The 16622-nt window shown below is 31.9% G+C and overlaps 1 protein-coding gene across 1 annotated transcript; it reads right to left on the bottom strand.

The window, feature by feature from the left end:
• Nucleotides 1-400: 400 nt before the first annotated feature.
• LOC133674423 (uncharacterized) lies at nucleotides 401-11962 on the bottom strand. The gene is made up of 15 exons (XM_062095515.1): nucleotides 11767-11962; nucleotides 11483-11662; nucleotides 11327-11378; nucleotides 11138-11245; nucleotides 10113-10197; nucleotides 7140-7194; nucleotides 6479-6877; nucleotides 4930-4989; nucleotides 4381-4479; nucleotides 4180-4290; nucleotides 3182-3253; nucleotides 2952-3068; nucleotides 2217-2366; nucleotides 1781-1881; nucleotides 401-847 (listed from the first exon to the last, which is right to left on the bottom strand). Exons 1-15 carry the CDS (start codon nucleotides 11827-11829, stop codon nucleotides 511-513), a joined length of 1989 nt encoding a protein of 662 aa, XP_061951499.1. The 5' UTR covers nucleotides 11830-11962; the 3' UTR covers nucleotides 401-510.
• Between the last annotated feature and the right edge of the window lie 4660 nt (nucleotides 11963-16622).

Raw genomic sequence — 16622 nt, 5'->3', positions numbered from 1 at the left:
CTACGACTACGACAATGTCTCTTCTCTAGAACGAGCTGGAAACTTGTAGGCTTCGTTCAAAATAAATCAAAGATGATTTCACTATAATGCTATTTGAAAGTCTAATATATTTTTTTAAATTGTTTTTTATTTAAAAATATATTAAATTTTTTTAAAAAAATTAATTACCGTCTAGAATACTAAAAAAATATTAATTTAAAACTAAAATAATTTTCAAATTTTAATAAAAAATATATTAAAACTCAAAGCCAAATATAAAAAAAAAAATACAAAAGCATATCCCTTTCTTTGGGAAATGTGAACAAGAAACAATAATATATAATGAGGGTCCGACCACGTTGGTCCAGCCAAGTTTATATACAAGACTAAATTTAGGGAAGATAGAAAATGGAGTCGATGATTACTTGATTAATAACAATTTATATTGAAAGATCAACATTTATACACAGCTATTCCATAAAGAATACAAAAAATAATGCTGGTGATATCGTACCAATGGGAAGGATCTTATTACAGTACTTCATCCTCCTCTTGAGTATACAATAAAGCATTCTCATTCTCGATAGGCAGCGAAGGTGGTGTCCCTGGGGGGATGCAAGCAGAAGCACCATTCTCACCAGCACATATGCACAGAGCCTCTGCATCTCTAAGAATTGAATCAAGGTCTATATGGCCACTCAGCTCATTGGTGAATTTCAAGAGGGTGTCGAAGTCCATGTGCTCCCCCATAATCTTGTTGCGGTACCGCTTCAAGATCGCAACACATACATACAGATGCAGGTGCTCAGACAAATAATGGGTCCACAACACCTCCCACAATCGCATTGTTTTCTTGTATTCAAATTCCCTGAAGATTTGGCAAATCATAGTGAGAAAAATAAAGAGACGATAACACCTCCTTTCCTTTCTTCTCCAGCAGTAAGAGAGCATAGCCTTTACATTTTGATACTAGGGGTATGAAAACATCACTGAATTTAGTAACAACTTGGACCACGGTGATGTTTGAGATGTTTTTCCCCGTAGGCATCTTATCTTGTCGCAAAACTGGTTTTATGTTGGTCACACAAAAGAATGCACCTCTAGTGTATTGTCCAGCATTCTTTTATATTATGTATCAATCTTCTCAATTAAGGAGAGGTCTCAGATGCCTACGGGGAAAAACATCTCAAACATCACCTGCTGGAATTTATTTGAAGGTAGATAGATACATTCAAGTTGTATTGAAAACTAGTAAAGTATATTCCATTCATCACTAAGGTGTGTTTGGGAACGCGGTGCAAACCACATTCTCAAAAATTTTGATTTTTTTTTTTTATGTTTTCAGATGATGTACTGATATCAAATATAATTTTTTAAAAATAAAAAAAACTTCATTTTGATACATTTCTAAGCGAAAAGTACTTTGAACCGCCACCGTTACCACAATTTCAAGTAGGCCCTAACTCAAGCCCTCACCAGCAGCATTCGAGTGTTTTCGACTCAATGATCTCAGAATGCATGCAAGTATCTTCTTCTTGGTGAAACAAAAAATAGACTAACTACTACAATCATTTTAAATTGAAGCTAAATTGAACTAGTTGAAAATCCAAAACTAGTATCAGCATCAAATATATTTTTAACTTGTATATGAGCGAAATATTCTGTTTTATATCCCCTATGCTGTGCTTGTAATTGCAAGAAAAACAAGATGCATTGAAAGGGTATGCCAGCAGCTTCATTAAAAAGACATCCATCAATCCTAAGAGCGGAAAAAGAGGAACAAATAATCCACAAATCTGACCTTTTAAATTGTATTAGAACCCAGCGGAAACAAAAGAAGTAATTCAAGCAATCATTCTGCTTGAAATAGTTATGTAGTGGGCTGTCAAGCAACTCCACCAGCTGCCACAAAAATAGCAATAGTTAGTTCAACTAGTAACTGTGGCCCATCAGAACAATTTACTGAAAATCCAGCTACCACCTAACCTTCATCCACAGTTGTAACATCCCAACATAATGATCATTTAGCCTTCACAATTTGATATCCATTTTACAGTGACAACACAAGCAGAGGATCATCATAATTAATTAAGCCAAAAGGGCCCTGATTTTCACTTAGAAAGAAAACAGAATCTAAATTTACGACGGCTATAATCCAAGAGATACATAGTAAAAAAAACAAAATCGAATTTCAGGGAAAAAAAGAGAAAGAAAATACTTGTAGGGAGGGGGGAGACCTTAGATAATGCAAAAAGCTGAGAGTGCATGCCATTTTGGTCACGATTAAAATTGGGTCCAAGACGTGCCATCAGTGCCACAAAACACCAAAATGCTTCTGATTCGTCCTCCATCACAAATAAAATTGGGGATAGTAAATCGCTCATACCCTGAGAAAAAAAAAAGGGACAGACAAGAATATTCAGCATCCCCAATACACCAATTTCTCAAGCATGAGGGGAAAAAGGCCTTGAATGTAATCACTAAACATTTTTTGCCCAAAAGGAAGAGGTAATCTTTTACCCACTCTAATGTTTTCTGAACCTGGATGAGAGCATAGGAAACTACACTAAGATAAACTGCAACTAAGAATTAATAGACTTATCCTTATTGAAACCATTTTGTTTATTTACAGTAATACATATCAGGATGAGAATAGAAAACATGGAATTCGATATAAAGTGCATGAAAAAGCACAGAAACAGAAGTAACATGAAAAAAGAAGCGTAGAAACAGGAGTATAGGTAGAAAGGAATAACAAGATCAAGCAACACTGCTAAGCACCAAAAGTTGCAAATTGCACAAGGTACCAATCTCCTTGAATGCAATTAATGACATGTATTATGGTACTTCCAAATTTACTTCAATGCAATATAAAAACAACCACCAAATACAAAATAATGACTCCATAAATGTCACAAAGGATAACAAACAGCATCTCCTTCAACAAATAATTGCACAAATTAAGTCATTACCTGGCAGTAACCAAGATCAAAGTTATAAAAGGAATATGTCAAAAGAATATCACGTAAGATATTCACATTTGCATTATCATCCCCCTCATAGAAAGACAACGTTCTATCAGTCCTCACCTTGAACACATAACAGAACAACCATTAAAATTAACTTAAATTATCTTTTTATTTTATGTATTAAAATCAATAATTTAAATCTCGAAAAACAGCTATGGTAGTTTCATGCATACCACATCTTTGTCTATACGGCCCTTCCTTTCCCTAAATTTTGTAAATCTCTTTGCCTGTTCAGTAGAGATACTCTGCAAGGCCAAAAGAAAAGGTAAGTATTACAGCTCAAAGGAAACTTCTTAAAAATAGATTAGAAGAATTGCAATGACCCTAACTGTTAGAGATGCATGAAAGAACCAGCTGTTCTGACACATACCAGAGAGACCAAAACATAGCATCATAGTTAAGGTTAAACCTAACTTTAAAAATGAAATTTCATCTTTTCCTGAATAGAACAAATAAAAGCATGTATTTTTTGTGGAAAAAAAAGTCATCAATCAGATTAGAAAGTAGTATTGCACTTGTCCTGACAAACAAAACTAATTTCCAATCATCCAATGACAATACAGGTAATTAGGATAATAAACTGACAAACAACAAAATATCATCTATCTGAACTTAAAAAGTGAAAGCCTAGATATGGTACAACATAACTTCCACCAAGCCCAAGAAATTTTAGCCTAAAAAAAGAAGAAGGAAAATCCATGTAGCTAATTCCAACTAGTTTGGGACTGGGTCTTAAAGCCTCTCTGGCTCCATTGAACTTGAAAGCAAAGCACTCCTTTTAGCTGATTATGAGAGAAGGAAAGCTGAGCCAAAAGCCTGACAAACACATGGTTTATTTGAGTGTACTGTGCGCACCCAGTCTGCAAAAGTTTTGCATAATCAACAAAAGAAACAAAATTGCTCTTCTTGTTGTCCCTTCTATTTAGCTGATTATTATAAAGAGGAATTTAGACAACATGAAAGCAAATCACTCTTTCCGTTTCTACAACAATGCATTAACAATCATTAAACCTAATAGTATCCTACAAGCCCAAGCAAGTGAAATGCCGGCAACAAAATAGCATGTTTCATGAATCAGTTGAAGTAGAAATGACAAGAAAAATAAGAGCATAGAAAACAACAGGTGAAGACTTCAGCTTTAATATATGAAAAAGTGAGAATTGCAACAAACCTGCCATTGTTGTTTTACTGTCTCATACTCTGACTTTTTGGTTGACTTGAGGTATTCCCTCTCAGCATATGTTGAATCATAAGCATGATATCCCAACAGAAGTGGCCAGACCTATATTCATTATTGTTAATCCTAAGAAGATTAACATATTAAGCCAAAAAGTCTCAGCAAACAGTTGTTTGCTGAGAGCAAAGAACAAACCTCTTTGCATGTTGAGTGCTCAACTCCCCCGTAGAATATTCTCTTTTTTAAGGCTTTTGAATCTATGATTCGCCCTTCAGAATCCAAGAAAATTTCCCACTGAAAACACAGAACTTTTGAGAAAAAAAATAGTGGCATGTACATTCAGAGTCTTGAGTAAAAAATCAGGGTTAAGGGCCACAGGTACGATAAAATTCGTCTTCAATGGGAAGCTACAGCATATGAAATGGACAAACCACGACAGTGGTTTCTCATGGTGGGATCTGAAACCCTTAAACTCACTGAGTTTGGCACATGAGCTTCTAAAAAATAAGATTGAGAAATCGCAGTAAATGTCAAATCAGAGTTGTATAAATCACAGGCATCCAAAGACTATTATGGTTTACAGATAAAAGAGCAGTTGGGTCAATGCAAGGATGTGACTGAGACCAAAATAAAAGGCTACAGCAAGAAAAACAAACATTTAAGAGTACTGAAAAAGAGACATTCATATTGACAGATCTATCATAAAGGCGATACAGAATTTATCTTCAGGCAAAAAAGCTTTACCTCTTCAGACCCCAAGGGAGGCTGTCTTGGTTTTCCCCATACAAGTGTCATTTTATCGAACTGCCACAAAGAGGTGAGGAAAATAATAAATCCCACTTCTATAAAGAAGAATGATTGTATTTATTGATCAACGCAAATAGGAAAAAAGAGATTCCATGAAACACGGTTTAGATCATCCCAAGGAAAGTCATTATTATCTTAAATTTCTTAATATTAATGAATCAAACAGTCAGCAATTACAGGTGCTTTTCTTCTGTGGCATTTTGATATTCTAATGGAAGCAATGGAATTACATGAAGGAAAAGCTACATACCATAAGTATGTGGAGATCTACAATCTAACTTTCTAAAAGCAAGTCAAGAACATGAAAAGTATATGTAATGCATAATGGCATCCGTGTTTTGGTCCTTGAGTTGGATCACAATATGAAATATGAGGTGCTACTATGGCAAAACCCTTACATATAAGACTCATGCTTAGGGCTCCTACTTTAACAACCAACAGATCATGGGGCTATTGAGAGGAAAAGTTCGCCAACTTCTCGAGAAGAATTACACCAACAGAACTTTTCCTCAAATGTAAGAAGACCCATTCCTTACGCCAACAGAACTTTCTTCTGGGGAACATTAAAAAAGTTTAACAAAATTTTGGCTATGGTGCTATTGAGAGGAAAAGTTCTGTTGGTTGTTGAAGTCTTCCTTCTCGCGACATAAACCTGTAAAAAAATAAATCAAAAGCGGTGTCTGGGCTCCCAAGAAAATTTTGTTTTTACCACATTCAAAATAAATGCTTTGATACATTTTATTAAATACTTAAAAAACACCACCCATTTCCAACAAGTTCCCATTGGTAAAACCCATTTCCAATAACTTGATTCTTAGTAACAACATATTCATACCTTTGGTAAATGGTGGATTTAAATTACTATCCATGCTATTGCTAAAGACTTAATGGTAAACTTGCAAGCCAAAGCTAGTCTTTGTGAACTCCTGGTGCACCGGGTACTGCACCAGTCAGCCATGCCCTCTTTTAAAAAACAATACATTACCAACAGAAAGAATCGGTTGCCCCATTCCGTTCACCAGCTAACAAAATCAGTATTGCCCTATAATGAATTTCCTCAGAACAAGAAGAAAAACCAAAACAAGGAAAGAAATTTGATACATCAAATTCAAAAGTTGCAAGTAAACTCTGTATGATATGATTCAAACAAAAGTAAGAAGAACAAAATGTTCAGCAACATCACTGTCGAAAACCTATATGCAAAAGCCCCACAATGGCGTAAATTAATGCAATTTGCAGATATAGTACCAAATACTATGCCAATACCAGTTTCAGGTGCATATGCAAACCTAATGATGATGTGCACATTAAGGGTTATGTGTAATCTGAGAAGTGTGTGTGTGTGTTATAAAGAGTACACATCAAATGTAACAAAAAATATATCACCTTTTAGGAGCAGGACACAAGAAGACCAATAATTTAATTAAACTCCAGAGGGTCCCAAAATATTAATAAATTCAAATTGCTCAAGTAGAGAAAAGGGTACCTCCAGAGGATCTGAGGGAACAGGACCTTCCCCAGGAGCTACCTTTGCATCCATTGATGCCTCATGGGGGATATCAGGGGGGGAGTGGCTAGAACTTTTCCTCTCGATAGCACCATAGCCATTGCTATTACTTTCACGAAACAGTTGTGAACTTGTATCCCGAGCAAATTTAGTCACAAGAGAAAATTTTTCCAGTACTTGGATTGTTAGATCTCGAGCAGGATCATGACTCTTGTGCTTCTGCCTCCCGTGGTTTTGAGAAGGCCTAGGAATGTCTTCATGGATGCTGCCATCAATCCTCCCTTGGAGTTCATAAGATGAATATTCACCACCATCTGAAACAGATGCAGATGGCCTACTTGCAATAGAAACAGGCAACTCTAAAGAGGACAAAGTTCGCTGCAAAACCCAGTTAAAAATCATCAAAAGAAAGAACAGAGGCAAAATGAAACGTAATAACATGTCAACCAAACATATCAGGATTTTGAATATCTAGATTAATTCAGGGGATACACCCTAAAACATAACAGAAATGATTGAGATGGCACAACCTAGTAGAAATCAATGTCTATGCAAACCAACCTTTAAAAGCAATATCTGCAATTAAAGACAGGCAGTTTCTGATTATCTAAAAAGAGAACAAAGGAATGTTCATCCGCACCTGAAAGGGATTTTGAAAATCATTCACCAGGAATACATTTGCATCTTCTAATGACCTGGAAATTTGATGGACAGCAACAAGATTACTAGAAATGGCATCTCTGATGATAAATAAGATCAGATAGATGTAAGAGTAAACAAGGTTAAGGACCTCGTAAACAAATCAATCTTACAACTGAAAAGATATCCTGAAATGCACAAACAAAACAAGCAAATAAGATTAAAAAACAAGACCGGGCCTTTCTTGGAGAAGGCACTTCTGTTCTAATCATCTTTTTTTTTCCACTTAATTCTTTTGAAAGATGTCTGGTCTCCAAGGTGTAAGTAGGTTCCCGTCCACCATAAAAAATGTGTACACTTAATCTAAAAGAATGTGTCAAGCATAACTTAACATCACAGCTCATATAAGGTTTCATGCTTGACATGAACACAATATGATGCCACACTCATCTTAAACAACATTCCTCCATTATTTAAGTTGATAGAAGCAAAGGGGCAACACAGAAGCATATGGGAAATATGTGGAGAGCTAAACAAGGCAAAAGAATAGGAGCAACAATGAGAAGAACAATTGCAAAAAACCCAGCTCCTAAATGTAAGAGTACCCATAAAGCCCTAGAAGAAAGACAGAAAAATGGCAAAACAAAGATATCATTCATTAGATAGGTGAGGAAGACAGTTCCTTCACTTCAACCTTTGTACTAGAACTTTTAAACCACAAAAGTATTACCATTTCTTTCATATCAGAAACTCTATACAAGACATGACAGGACAAACTTCATGCTGCTACCCTTTTCCTATGCTTTTTAAACTTCCCTTTCCAGACAACAATGTTTGCAGAAGGAACCTACAAGTTATTGAAAAACTAGTAGTTTCATTTATTTCTTTCTTTTTTGTTCTATCAGAAACAGCCTTGAGAGAAAGAGAACCAACAACCCCCCGTCCAACCCATTTCTACAAGGAGAGAAGATTCCATAAGGCCAAAATGTGCTTTGGCTATAGCCCAAGCAAGGCCAGCCCGGCTTTGGTCCTTATACCTTACAAAGCAAGGAACTCATTTAATCCCAGTAAAGTTTCAAAGATAACCTTGAAGCAGTTTCTCACCACATAGCACCAATAGATTAGAAAACAAGGCATCCAAGAATAAACAATGAAAAAAATCAGTCAATTCTATTTATAAAATGCGCTCCATGCATAGCACAATACTAGCCAATGTACATGTGATATGTTGCGGGTAGGATTACAAGTTAATTTTGAAAAAAAAAAAGATGCCATCATTATAGATGAGTTTTTTTTTCATATCATTAAATTTGTTAAAAGAGGAATGGAAAGATGATTTGTGTGTGTAATACAATAAATGAAAAAACATATTAACTGATAAATCGGAAGAAAAAAATTGTTAGCGCTGATTAAAGACTAAAGTGGGAAGAGAATTTTTCCATAAATGCAAATATTTTACCTCAATTGCCCATTTTATATTATACATTTTTTTAAATATCTTATAGATTTACTATGGTTGTTAAGAACATATAATTTTTATTTTTATAAATGCATAATACATGTACAACTGATCGATTTTAAATCTAAGAAAATAATTAAAAATAAATGACAATAATCTATTAGAGGTAATGGAGGTTTTATGAAATCAAATAAACCAGCCAAAATATTTATTATTTTAAAAATAGTTAATTTGGTCAATTTAAAAAAAAATAACATAGGATATTAATTAAAACAATTGAAAACAAAAGTCAGGGCTACTGGGGATGGAAGACGAGCCCGCATGCTAACCTAAAAGGCAAAAGCTCAGGCTTGCACTCTTGGTTTCCCTTTCAAAAAATAAAACAAGCGGATGACAATTGTTTTTTTTTTTCTAAATTGAGCAGACGACACATCGTTGTCTAGGCAAATGACATGTTGTTCACTGTTACCTTCTCCGATCAATGAAAATCAAGATTTGGGTTTTGTTTTGTTTTAAAAAAAAGGTAATTGTTCTTTTTTTTTAAATTGTGTAGACCACAAGTCTTCTGCCTAGGCAAACTACATGTCATCCACTGCTACCTTCTCCGATCACCAAAAATCAGGAATTGGGTTTTTAGACCCCAAAAACTCAATTTTCAATTTGTTTTAACCTGAAAACACTTAAAAAACATCAAAGAAAACTCAATAAACCCATTTTCAACCCCAATCACTCTAAAAACCGAATTTAAAAAACTTTGCAGGCTCCAATCTACTTTTTCCAGCATGTTCAAAAGGTAACACCACCACCATTGAACTCCCTTTCCAAGACGAACCCATTAACATGAAGATTGGCCTTTTTTGTTATCGGAATGTGGCCAAAACCCTTTCTCTCTCCTCTCTCTCTTTACAACGACTTTCTCTCGCCTCTCTCAAGATCCAAGGAATGAAAAATTAAAAAAATAAATTTTAGCAAAGACCAAATATAAAAAATAAAAAATTGAAGGATGAAAGTGTAGTTTTACGCACCTTTTGAAAAATAAAGATGGGAAAAGAGTTGTTATTTTTTTTGTTAATGTTAATTTTGATCTTTGTTTCTTTAATTGTTTTATTTACAATAACTAAAATTCTCATCCTATAAATTTGACCTCTCATTTAATGCTGGAACATTATTTGACACCTTGGACGTGTGATAGCATTGCAATCTGAAGGAAATAAAAAAACATGGGGCAGGACAACATAACTTTTAAGGAAAATTTGAAACAAAATAAAGTTGAATGATCAAGTCGAAAAGGATATAAAACTCGAGGGACCTAGAAGTGAAACTTGCCCAATGAACAGTGCTATGAATATTGAAAGGATGAACAAGATTAGCACAATGACATGAAAGGTTGATCTATTTTAATTTCTTTGTCAACAAATGTAAATTTAGTATATTAAAGATGCTCTTATAATATCTAGATATGCACCTTTACTATGCATAGAGAGTCTCAAAATGAAAGGTAAATCAATAACCAACCTCACAATAAAAACATGTTGCTTTATTGTAGCAAGGAACTCTTTGACTCCTCCATTGTAGAAGTAAAGTGAAGGAAATGCGAGTCCTGCAACACACCTCCATTTTAAAAATCAAGAGAAATAGATCTAAGGATTGATAGATTCAATTTTAAGAGAAATAGTCCTGCAACACACCCCCAAAACTCATAACCTTCAACATAGGGCATAGATACACCAAAAAAAAATAGTGCATAAAAGTAGAAACAATCACCTCACAATAAAATTAACCAAAGATAAATAAAGTAGATGTTCATAAAGAGATATAGAACTAATCATACCTTGATGAGGTAAAAAGTATATAAAATAGAGCCCATCTCCTCAAAACAAATATCCAAAAGGAAAAAATAGATAACATACAATACTCAAATTGCCACTACAAAGTACCGATTTCTTCAGAATCTCACTTCAATCAACACACTGTGCAATTTTGATAGTTCCATGTAAGTGCAGACAGTAAAAAGTGATAAATCCATGAGAAATATGATGTTTGTGCTCTAACAAATATCAGACATAGTAACACATACTACAAACATCTTAAATTCCATCACCTGAACCATTGACCATTTATCAGACTAAAAGTATTCAAAACCTTTATTCATATTAGTTATTCTACACTATTCCTGGTTTTCCAACACAGCATGGTTGAGTTGAAAAGCTCACCAATCACATGATAATACTGAAACAAAAAGCCTCATTTGTAGGAAAACATGGTTTCATTTGTGACAATAAAATGAAAGAAAGTAGTAGTTGGTTGAGAACTTTTTATAACCACCTTGACAACATAATTTTTTATCCTTGGATGTAAACATTCGATTTGTTGGCCTTTACAACTCAACACACCGAGTTGTAAGTTCAAGACTAGTGTAGAATTATCCATTGATTTTTATCAATTTGTTAAAAGCACCTTCGGACAGTTAAAAACTCTACATCGTCTATCACTGAAAATTACAACCTTCATTAAAAGAAAGAAAGAAAAAACATATATACCTGATGACAAAACAACTATTATGTACTGCCACCCAAGCGTCCGAGTATATCGACGAATGGACCTCACATCCGTAAAAGGCACAGCCCTTATGGTATAAAGACTCCTATCTACACGAACAAAACCATGTCACATTTACTCCTCTACATCACAACTCGTAATTCACCAAATTAAAAGTTCAGAACCACAACCTCTCTCTGACAAGCTCGCATTCGTAATCTGCCCTTTGTACGGAATCCACGTCTGCCATCACATAAACAACAACCCCATTTTAGAAAAAACGCTGAACAGAGTTACATATAAACAGATAATCAATAAACTAATTAATAAAAACCTAATTAAATTACCATAAAGAGAGAAGAGCCTTGCTTGATAAGCTTCAGTCGACCACTGATTCTCTCGGACGCATACTGAGTAGGATGAATTGTGACGTTATCTTTCAGATATACAACTGCTGCGCCTTCCGGCAAGCTCGACGAGGTACTCTTTCCGCTGTCGCTCCGCGTCATCATCATGCTCGCCGATCCCTGGATCAAAACAACAAGGCACGGAGATGATTAAAGAAAAGGTGTTTTGTGAATTGAATTGAATTTAGTGAAAATGTGAGTGAGTTATTGATTGAGTGCTGTACTTGTTGAAGAGAGGCGGCGTAATCGGCGTCGTCGGATAAATCGTGAAGGTCCGGTTCTTGCATGGTTGATGGTGGTTAGGGGTTTGAGGGAGGAGGGAGGAGGGGGAGTCTTTTTTGCTTATGGAGGAAGGAATGGGGGATTTGGAGGGAGGGAGTTCTACCGAGAGAAGGAAAGGTGGGGCCCCTAAACAGACTGTGGTGACGATGAAAATGATAAAATAATATTAAGGAATTAAAAAAATATTCGGTACACACTTTCATTGATCCTGATTTTGACCCGCTATAATCAATTTGTTGTTAGTGTAAAAATATCCTTCTTAGTGTTTTTAATATTAAAAAAATTAAATTGGAAGAAGGTTAGTTGACTTAATAATTTTAAGACAGTTTGGATGTCAAGTAAATAAAAAAATATTTTGATTAAATAAATTTAAAATAATATTATTTTTCTAATATTAATATAATAATAAATTGAATCGATCAAGATTAATTTAGATTGATTTATTAAATTTGTAACTTGAGTCACAAGAACATAATAATTATATATAAAATATATCAAAATAATTATAAAACTTAATTTTGAATTAAGTAAATATTAAATGATGAAATAAAAAAATAAAGAGTCTATCTATCAAATCTAATAAGTTAAAATAATACAATAAATAAATAAAAGATTACAAATATTAATCTTGATGATTCCGATTTTTATACATAGTAACTTTTTTAAAAAAACTTAATAAGTTTTTTAAATATATTAAATTAATATAAAAGGTGTGTTTTAAATTTATTTGAAAAGATAATTTAATTTTAGTTGACATATAAATTATTTTTAAAATATTTTGTATTTATAAAAAATTAAAAATATAGATTACTAATTGAGAAAAAAATTCATATACAAATGAAAATAAGAAAAATAAGCAAACAAAATTAAATGAAGTAAAAAAAAAGAAACAAAAGGGTTCAACTATAAGTAAATAAAAAGGCTTGGAAAAAACATTGTTAATGGTCCATAATGTTCTTTTATTTTATCCCTGTCCAAACCACCCTGTTAAATAGTGTTTAGGGGTAGTTTTATCATTTTACAGGGGAGGGGTTTTTTTGTCATTATAATATTTATAAGGGATAAATAAGTATTTTTACATATGTTATGCATAGTGAAATGACTTCATTATTTTTTGAATAAACAAATTTAAACTTGGTGTCAATGGATTTTTTTACCTTTTTGATTTCATATATACATTAAATATCTAAATTACCCTTAAAAGATCAGGTCTTATTCAATAATGGTTAGGGGTGTTTTGATATTTTTATAATGGTTTTTTTTATGATAATAGGTTGGTGTTATTGAATTTTTAAAGTTTTCTTGCATGGGTTTTTTCATCCTTTTATCCTAGTTTTTTTTCGTGTTGTTATTCTCATGAGAACTAGGAGCATCTTGGTTTTTTAATAAATATAAAATACTAATAAAAAGAAAGGGTTTATGGCACACGCTAACGAGTGGACGTTGCTTATGACCTTTGTTAGCGCTCGTAGCGGAATCTTGTGGTCAAACATTACCTTCAAAGGTGGCATTGAAAGCACGCTAACGACCTCTACATAGTGATGCAGTGAGTCTATGTGGAGGAGCTCTAATATGAGTGTGTCCTATCATTTTTTTATATTCAATTTAGTTCTCATTCTTTTGATTACTATATATTTTTTTAATCTTATTTTGATTGATTTATTTTCAATTTCATCCTTATCATTTAGTTTAATTTGATTTTCATGTCAAATTTGGTCTTTATTCTTTTAATTTTTTTTTACTGATTAAATTTTGTTTTCAATTTCATCATAAGCATTTGATTTTAAGTTATTTTTCTTTCGAATTGGTTCTCCTTCTTTTTATTGTTGTTTGTTTTGTTTTGTTTTCGATGCTTTTTTATTGCATTTTTTTCCTATTTAATCCCTTGACATATTTTTTTTGTTAATAATTTTTCTTCATCGTTTCCCCCCTTTCTATAGGGTTAGTCTGATCTCATGGTTAGAGTTACGAGTTTTGAAGATGAACATGAATTGACTTTGTTTTTTTAGGTCTTTTTATAAATCAATTTATTTTCAATTTTTTCCTTTAACGTTTGATTTTTCTTGAATTGATCTTTGTGTTTTTTCTTTTTTCTTTTTCTTTTATATGAGGTTATCTCAATCCTAAGTTGACTAATATTTTTTTTCATTGTTTTTTTAATTATTATTTTCAGTTTTATCGCTAAACATTTTTTTTATTGAGAATTTTGCTTTTTGGTTTTTTGAGTTTGCCTTTTATGTGGCAGATTTCGGCCTTATGACCACATTTACAAATTTTAAAGATTAACACAAATTGACTTTGATTTTTTTTATTTTTATTTTTTGAAGTTGATTTATTTTTCAATCTCATCACTCAATATTTTTTCTTATTAGAATTGATCTTCATGTTTTTTTTTTCAATTTTCTCTCCATGGGTCTATTCTAATCATGTGATCGTAGTCGCGGGGTTATCAAGATAACCCAAGTTGACCTATATCTTTTTAAAAAAATTATTTTAAAATTTTTTTTTACTATTCAATATTTGATTGTTTGATAGTTGAGCTCCATAGTTTTATTTAATTTGCTTTTGTTGATGACTTTTTTTTTAGCTTTTATTATCAAGAACAATCATTTGATTGAATAAAAAATCATCATAAGAAACAAAGTTAATAAATACAAATAAGTGCATGACTCGTGTTGCGATATCAAATATATTAATCTTGGTTATCTCTTGATTAAATATTAATTGATTTAATTACATGCATGTATAAATATTTTGGTTTACGATTGATAATTTTTTATGTATAAAAAAACACGTTAGAAAAATCTATATATTCATTTTCTTGAAAAGAAATTATATGACTAGCGACAAAGCATTCGATAGTCTTATTGCTATCATGTTAGATATAACAATACCAGTATGATATATATAAACTAGTCAGTAGCTTGCATATTGTCGTAGCCGTATTTGTAAATTTAGTTTGACTCGATAGATCAATATAATGACTTATTGACTCAACCCTAGCCCGAGCCAACTTTTAAATTAAAACTAGGTGATGGTTGATTCAATGTGACTTAATCAACCTAGCGGGTCTATTCATGACTCGACCAATTGGATTAAGACTCGATTTGGTTTCAAACTTTTTTTAGAATGACATTGTCTTAATATTTTTTAATATCAAAACAACAATGTTTTTGGATTCATTTGAGTCAAAACGAGTTAATCCGTCTAATTTGTGACTCAAATCATGAGTATGATGGAGTGTAATAATTTTACCTTTTAAAATTAATTTTTTATTTAGTTATATGATAATAAAAATAGACATTCACAAGGTGATGAATAAAATTATGAAGGAGAAATATATTTTTTTACATCAAAATTGTATTTTTTGATTCATTTAATTTTTATTTTTACTATAAAGTGAGTTTTTATTATAAGTGTAATTCATTTAATAAAAAGTAACACAATAATTGTTTTGAAAAAACTATATTTGAGCTAAAAAAAGAAAAACCATATATATTTAATCAAAATTCTAATTTTTTTTATTGACAGATTTCTTTTTTATTCTGACAAAAACAATTTACGAGAACATAAAATTTTAAAACAACATGGACAAATTAGTATGTGAAATAAAGATTTTGGAATCGTATTGAATTTTTTTTACTTCAAAATAAAAAAGACTTTTTTTTATTTTTATTCTTTTAATTATACGCTTTAAATGTATTTTAAATATTTATTTTTTTTAACTCAGTTTTAGAATTCTCTATAGCTCTTGAGTAAATAAATGCATTGAAAAATCAATCCCAACATTTAAAATATATTTGAATAGTGTCGTTTACAGTGAATCCACTCTGCATCGCGTTGGAGAGAATTCCAATATTATTTTAGTAATTTACAAGTAATTTGGAAAATAAAGTATTTGATTGTTGACCCAAACCCCGCATCAGATTTCATTTCATTTTTTTTTTCTAAGAATAACTTTCCTTTAATGCTAAAAATAATTAGCACTTTTGATTCCAAAAGCAAATCCTTATCAATATGTTTGAAAAGTCTAAATTGAATTCACTTAGATATTAAATTTTTTATTTATAATCCTTTTGAGCATTAAAATTTAAAATTTAAATGGAATTAATATTTAAAAATACTATAAAAGTAAATTAAAGATCAAAGAATCTAATTTGCAATTCAAAAGTAAAGAAATTTAACGTTAAAATTAACTTTATGAAAACAATCCCGTGGTTTTTTTTAAAAGACATTTGAGGAAATAAAATAAAGATAAGAAAAATAATATAGAAAATAAAATGAATTGAATTTTATATCTTTTAAATATATAATTTAACTTATTTATCAATAAAATAAAATAAAATATTATAATTAAATTTAATTACAACACAGAATTTGTTTCAAACAACCTATGTATCTCCCTGGATTGTTTTTTTAAATTCAAATCCAACTTTGATTTAGTATGTTCTTAACTTTTTGATAATTTTCCTCGGAAATTATCTTCCATAATAAAGAGTCAAAATCCATTTTGCAATAATCATACTACCATATAATCTCTTATTTTCCAAGAAAAAAAGCAACAAATTTAATCTCATTTATTAAGTTCCCAACAGCTCATTTCATTTCATAGTGGAATCTAAATCCTACAAATGAATAAAAATCCAAAAAACCCAAAAACAAATCCCTAGCCAGAAAGCAGCCAATAAAATCTTAGCTGGGACCTAACTTTAAACGGACCGGTACTCCCCACACCACGCCACGTGTCCATTCCAACTCATTCTCCGTGGGCTCTTGCTCACTCAAACATATTCCCTTC

Source organism: Populus nigra, chromosome 15 (genome assembly GCF_951802175.1).
Source record: "Populus nigra chromosome 15, ddPopNigr1.1, whole genome shotgun sequence".
NCBI lineage: Eukaryota > Viridiplantae > Streptophyta > Magnoliopsida > Malpighiales > Salicaceae > Populus > Populus nigra.
This window is presented reverse-complemented; position numbering and strand designations above follow the sequence as displayed.

Coding starts and splice junctions, on each gene's coding strand:
- LOC133674423 (XM_062095515.1), bottom strand. CDS start 11,829: ATGCAAGAACCGGACCTTCACGATTTATCCGACGACGCCGATTACGCC. Junction 11,663..11,766: donor ACGCCGCCTCTCTTCAACAA/GTACAGCACTCA, acceptor GTTTTGATCCAG/GGATCGGCGAGCATGATGAT. Junction 4,480..4,929: donor CTCCCTTGGGGTCTGAAGAG/GTAAAGCTTTTT, acceptor CTGTGTTTTCAG/TGGGAAATTTTCTTGGATTC.